The following is a 6,000-nucleotide window of genomic DNA, read 5'->3' as shown; positions in this document are numbered from 1 at the left end:
TATTGGTTGAGTTTTGACGCGTTGAAGTTTTGTTGTTGTGGTGGTGGGGGTGCTCAACTGGCGATGGTGCTCATCTGGTGCACGGGCACTGTAGTGTCTCCAAGTCAGTCGGTGAGGGCAGCGTCAGCTTGGTGGTCCAAGCGGAGGGCGCGGCCATGACGACGTTCACATACATGATGATGACGGTGCGAGAAAAGCAATGTGCCTTTCCTGTAACTCTGCTCTCGACTGGCAAACCGGTGAAACGGAAGTGGAAGAGCAAAAATGAATCCCCCCGAACAAGACGCAGCATGGCGGTGAAAGCTGGGTGCCTGAGCCGATATCGCCAATTCAACATGGCTGCAAGAACATGGTGGTGCTGCTCGCGGTGCGCGTCGACGCCAAAGCACATGGGCGCGTCAATGACATCAGCAATGGCTTTCATTTCCTTTTACATGGCAGCCATTGTCTCGCACAACAAACTTCACGCTAGCCCCCTTGCTTAGCTTTGGTCTTCCCATTCCCGTCATTCCCCCTGCGGCTGAACGCACGATTTGCATGCAAGATCTGAGATCGGGGCCGCAAAACGGGTCCCGCCAAGTCACCCCGGGCTGCGTCAGGGTCAACATGGCAATTGGCCATGCCCATGGATAGGCCGATGCGTACCTGGAACTTTGCCATGTTGCTAGCCATTCACACAGTGGCTTTTGGACAATGATGCCTTCATCCAACGCAAGCGGCTAGTCCCGTCACCTCTTGTGCCTGGCCTAGGGTTGCTCATCTGAGATTTCATTGTTTGGTGTGCGGGAATCCGATCGTTGACGTAGGAGGAGTCAGGGCATGGAGGGAGATCGCACGATGGGCGGTTTGATGGTGTAGCGACGACAAAGGTGACGTGATTCCAGGCAGTGAGAGATGTATAAGAAGGCCTGTGTTCTTCGTCTTTCCATCCTCATCAAACACATCAACTCATCCATCTCCACTCTACACATCCAAACACCACCTTTCCAACTTTCCAACTTTCCAACTTTCCAACCAGCAACCGTCACCATGTCTGCCAACCCAGGAAACATCATCGGAGGCCACAAGGCCAACCTAAGCAACCCCAGTCCGTTTTCCCTCGACATCTCCTTCGTGCTCTTACTGACATCCCCCAGACACCTCCGATGAGGCCAAGCAGCACTCCAAGGAGGTCCTCCAGGAGATTGAGAACGGCGGTGACCCTCAGTCCATGACCTCCAACAGCGGAGACAAGAACCCCAACAACGTTGCCGGTGGTCTCAAGGCTACTCTCAACAACCCCAATGTCTCTGAAGAAGCCAAGGAGAGCGCCAAGGAGAGGCTTGGAGACATGTAAACGGCTGTCGAACATGAAATGATGCTCTGATGCCTACGGGTGGATCGATGAGGCGGGATGGCATCAAGCCTTACCAGGATAAACGAGTGTTACACACGATCAATCAAGTTAATACTCCTCTGCACTCGTCATGCCTGTTCTTGAATTAGCCCCGTCAGTCGCAGCCAGCAAATGGGCAATCGTAACTCACTCATATGAACGAGGATCAGCTGAGCTGAACAACCCCGATACACCTGCTCGCCCTTGCGCAAACCCCCATTGCTGCATCTACCACACTCAATTCTTGTCCGTCAACAACCCCACCACCACCCCCACCACCCTCCGAAACCCCTCCATCTCTTCCTCGACCGTCCCGCCCATGCCCGCACTCGCAAAGCTCATAGAATTGCCCACATACACGGGCTTCCCCAATTTCCGCGCCAGCACCTTTGCCAGGCGCGTTGTGAAATCCAGCGTCGCACCGTGCGTGTAAAGCGGCGTGCTCAGCGTATCTGCCGGCGTGGCTTTCTACACAAAACCCCGATTACAATTAGCATTGCCATGTTTACTTTCGAAATGCCAACCACGCTGCAATATGCATAGGAAAGGACGGAGAAAACACGCACATTAGGCATGGCGTATACGAACGAGCCCAGCGGCGCAGACGCCGACGCGGATTCCGGCGAGGCGGTCGTAAGGAAGACGACGAGATTAGGGCCGTTGTTTGTAAGCTGCAGATGGATATTGGTAGCGGGTGCTTTTGGCAGGGGGAACGAGACTTCGATTGGCGCGTCGCTTTGTGCGTTTGGGGCTGCCATTGCGGGATGTGGAGGGCGATGAGGGGGTTATGGTGGCGTGGTGCGGTGGTGGAGGTACTTGGGTTGAATGGGGATGGATGGATGGGGTGGGCGGGCGGTCAAGTGGGCAGGTACTTAGGTGGGGTAAGTACTATGTACTTAGCATCACCAACGTCAAAAGAAGGACAATTTACGACCCAGTCAAACATCACTCCATCATGCCCCTAAGCTAGAGAAAAGAAAGCCCCAGTCTAAAACCCTTTAGGTCTCCCGTAGAACCTCGATAAATTGCAATCAACGTCTTGATCCAGGCTGCTGCTGGGAGAAGACGACGGGGTCTGAGTAGTGTGCATCCATCCATACATAGATTCACAAAGAACGAAAAAGAGAAAAAAAATGGAAGACGAATTCCAGCCGGAGCCATACGATCTGGCATCGGACCCAGAGGAACAACGACTCATCATCTCAGTGCTAGACTCATTCCGGTACTTACAAGCCCAGATTGCCCGCCCACTTTGTTCGTCTCACTGGCGAGATGACATGCATCCATTGCATACATACTTTCTATATATATAAGTACATCACCACTAACAAAAGACATGTAGATCGTACCGCCGGCACGCCCACTACAACGCAACACACACGCGGCGCCAAGCCTTCTACTCGCTGCCCTCAGCACACTGGACACTGCTATCTCGGCCTCCCTTCTCGCTTCTCTCAACGCTGTCCACGATAGACGATCTGATTGACCAGAACGCGGTGCTCGCCGAAGCCATTTTCAGCGCGGGCTTCAAGGCGTTTCTCGCGCCGACGCTCGACAGCGAGTGGGCGGCGTCGATTGTGCCGGAGCGCTATGCGCACGACGAGTTCAAGGTCTTTGATGTTGTGCTTGATGCTCTGATTGCGCGGGGCAGTGGATCCGGTGCGTCCCAGCATGACGTGGATAAGGCGCGCAGCGCTATCAACCAGTTCTACCGCGAATGGAGTCTTGAAGGCGAGGGTGAGCGCGCTGCGTGTTTTGCGCCTGTACTTGGTGCCCTCGAGCAAGAATACATTTTCTCTTGTTCTTCGGAATCAACAGACACACGGCCTGACCGCTCTACCTTCAGCATCCTGGTTCCCGGCGTGGGTCTTGGGAGGCTTGTCTTCGACATTTGCAGGCTAGGCTTCAGCGTCGAGGGCAACGAAATCTCATACCACATGCTCATGGCGAGTGCGCTCGCGCTCAACGAAACAAAGCACGCGGGCCAGTTTAGCATTGCGCCGTGGGCGCTCAGCAGCTCCAACCACGTGTCGCGTGCAGACCAGCTGCGCACGGTAAAAGTGCCAGATGTGCATCCCGCGACGGTGCTTGCGGTGAGGGAGGCTCAGGGCTCGCGGGTCCCGGCGGCGGAGCGGCTCGGTATGTCGACGGGGGATTTCTGCGTTGTGTACGGGAAGCAGGAGTATGCGGGTGCCTTCAATGCAGTCACGACGGTGTTTTTCATTGACACGGCGCCGAATCTGATTCGGTATATTGAGGCTGTGAGGAACACGTTGAAGCCTGGTGGTGTGTGGATTAACCTGGGGCCGTTGCTATGGCATCCACCGCCACCGCCGTCGTCGCGAAGAGGGCATGGAGGAGGGGAGGATCAAGAGAATGATGAAGAAGAAATGGAGAGGAAGAGAAGCATGGGCAAGGGAGATGCGGGAATCGGGGATCCAGGCTCTTTTGAACTCACGCAGGAAGAGGTGATTGCGCTGGTCGAGCACTTTGGATTTGCCATTGAGAAGCACGAGACAGACACGATTCAAACGGGGTATATTACCAATACGAGGAGCATGCTGCAGAGCACGTATCGGCCAGCTTTCTGGATTGCGCGGAAGAAGTGATGCGTGCTAAGTGTTGTTACAATAAGATAAGAAAAAAAAAGAATAGACGGAGAAGAATGATAAAAAAACAATATCCAACGTCATGAGGACAACAACCAGCGCTATCCCACCCATTTCTAACCCGTCATGATCCACTCACCGTCTCTTTTTCAAACCATTTCTAGTTGGAGGCTTGCCCGCCCTGATCGACCCAGCAAATACTACACTCCATATATAGCTTTGCGCAAAACTCTCTTACCGTCATGTCTGCGCCGCCATCACTCACGACTCGATGTCCCTTGTTGCAGAACCAGAACCAACCGTCCTTGGCATGCCTACGGAGGTGATTTTCGCCAGGAGACCAGGTGTCGAGCGAAAAGGTGATTTGGGTGAGCTGGGGCCCGCGAGGCACCGTGTCAGACAGGTCTGTGCCGAGCAGCTTGAGCGACTGCGAGGCATGGTACCATATCCAGAGGGGGTTCCAGAGCGGATCGCCGAGGGCTTTTGCGTCGAGCGTGAACGTGTGCACGGCAGACATGTGCTTGAGTTGTGAGCGCATGCGCTGGCCTAGGGTCCATGAGGAAGACGTCATGGAGCGTGGGTCCGTGACGCCGAGCATCGAGGATGTAGTGACGAGTTTTAGCGAGCACGTGTGAATCTTGGAGAGAGTTCTGGGCGAGATGTTCCACACGTTCGTGTCGAGGGGGGCTAGGGATGACGGAGGGGCTGAGGGAGGAGTGCTGGGATTGGGCGTGGGGGGCGTGGCGGTCATGGGCTTGTAGGTTTCGGGTGATACGTTGAAATGGAAGGTTTTCCGCTTGCACAACATGTCCATGTACTCGGCGTAGATTTGCTTGTTGGCAAGGAACAGCCACTTGCTTCCCGGCTGTGGCGGCGAGGCGCTTGCTGCCGTCGTGGCTGTCGTCCAGCGCCCCGGCTTCATCCAGTCAAGCGATGAAGTCGGAAACGTTGGGCGCACTGGCGCCGGGGCCGGGTATACGGGGTCATGGAGAAAGTATTCGTAGACCATGTCTCTGAGCTCCTGGGGGAGGTCCAAGAAGGGAAATGGTTTCTGTTGCCGCTGCTGCATCTTGCGGTACTGTAGGGCGGCGACGCAGAAGAGTAGGGGTACGGCTAGGGCGGCCAGTGTGGTCCAGGTCTTGGTACCAAGCTCGAGGGCAGATGGCAAGCCTGTCGATGGTTGTGCCCATGGCTCGGAGAAGGATGGCTCGGCAGGCATATCGGCACTCAGGGTAATGGTAACGCGTGGCAATGGGTGTGTCCCGGCGCCGGGGACAAAGCAGACGGGAGGCCGGGGGTGGAGTGGACTGGAGTGGACTGGATAGGACGGTCAAATGGCCCGTCGCAGATTGCGTCGCAAGTCGAAACGATGACCCCGCACCCGTATACAGAAGGTGTTGAGTAGCGAGCAGAGGGCACGTCGGACCGATGGCGGCGGTGTTGAAGAGGGAAGGTCGGCAGGGCGGCAGGTTGATAGGGTTATGCACGCAGGCGGCACAAGGCAGCGCGTGATGTTTCAGTGCGCTTGACACGTACAGCTAGTACTAGATGCAATGCTGGCAAGAATAGGGCCTGGAGCAGGCGAGGCAGGAGATGAGCGGCGGCGAGGACGTAAGCCTGAGTTGTATCAATATTGAAGACTGGTGCCTGGCGCATGCGAGGCTGAGGCCATGTGAAACCGACGTGGTTAGCGCGCGTGTTGGGCAGGGCAGGCGGCGGCGGAGGCGCAGGCAGGCACGCGCACGCGCACGCGCTGCACAGCCACACGGGCGACTCGGTGCCCAAGTGGCGTGATCAAGCTTTTTCTGCGCGTGCTTGTCTTGGGATCTCTGGTCTTGGTGTCACCACCTCCTCAAAAGAAACCGAACAGTCTCTAACTGTATTCGGGCTAGTACTGTTCGATTTCTTTTGATGAGGGGGTGGTGTGCAAGACGGGTCTCGGGGTTCTGTGGGGAACCAGCGCCCATGTCCATGTCCAATCCATGTCCATGCCATATACTATACACCAAGTAGCAG

General features: G+C 55.8%; 4 protein-coding genes across 4 annotated transcripts; 2 read left to right on the top strand and 2 right to left on the bottom strand.

The window, feature by feature from the left end:
• Positions 1–1,029: 1,029 nt before the first annotated feature.
• Positions 1,030–1,336, top strand: SETTUDRAFT_90143 (uncharacterized protein; the record flags this gene model as incomplete). The annotated part of the gene is made up of 2 exons (XM_008029637.1): positions 1,030–1,087; positions 1,137–1,336. The coding sequence occupies 2 exons, from the start codon at positions 1,030–1,032 to the stop codon at positions 1,334–1,336; spliced, it is 258 nt and encodes an 85-aa protein (XP_008027828.1).
• Positions 1,337–1,636: 300 nt separating this feature from the next.
• SETTUDRAFT_49170 (uncharacterized protein) lies at positions 1,637–2,106 on the bottom strand (the record flags this gene model as incomplete). The annotated part of the gene is made up of 2 exons (XM_008028914.1): positions 1,637–1,843; positions 1,885–2,106. Coding segments are annotated over 2 exons (429 nt in total), but the record flags the coding sequence as incomplete, so codon positions are not given.
• Positions 2,107–2,508: 402 nt separating this feature from the next.
• On the top strand, positions 2,509–3,984 carry SETTUDRAFT_32641 (uncharacterized protein; the record flags this gene model as incomplete). The annotated part of the gene is made up of 2 exons (XM_008028861.1): positions 2,509–2,597; positions 2,718–3,984. 2 exons carry the CDS (start codon positions 2,509–2,511, stop codon positions 3,982–3,984), a joined length of 1,356 nt encoding a protein of 451 aa, XP_008027052.1.
• Positions 3,985–4,144: 160 nt separating this feature from the next.
• Positions 4,145–5,203, bottom strand: SETTUDRAFT_90043 (uncharacterized protein; the record flags this gene model as incomplete). The annotated part of the gene is made up of 1 exon (XM_008029636.1): positions 4,145–5,203. The coding sequence occupies one exon, from the start codon at positions 5,201–5,203 to the stop codon at positions 4,145–4,147; it is 1,059 nt and encodes a 352-aa protein (XP_008027827.1).
• Between the last annotated feature and the right edge of the window lie 797 nt (positions 5,204–6,000).

The sequence above is a fragment of the Exserohilum turcica genome (assembly GCF_000359705.1).
Source record: "Exserohilum turcica Et28A unplaced genomic scaffold SETTUscaffold_3, whole genome shotgun sequence".
Lineage (NCBI taxonomy): Eukaryota > Fungi > Ascomycota > Dothideomycetes > Pleosporales > Pleosporaceae > Exserohilum > Exserohilum turcicum.
The sequence above is the reverse complement of the archived record's forward strand: the minus strand, read 5'-3'. Positions and strand labels throughout refer to the sequence as shown.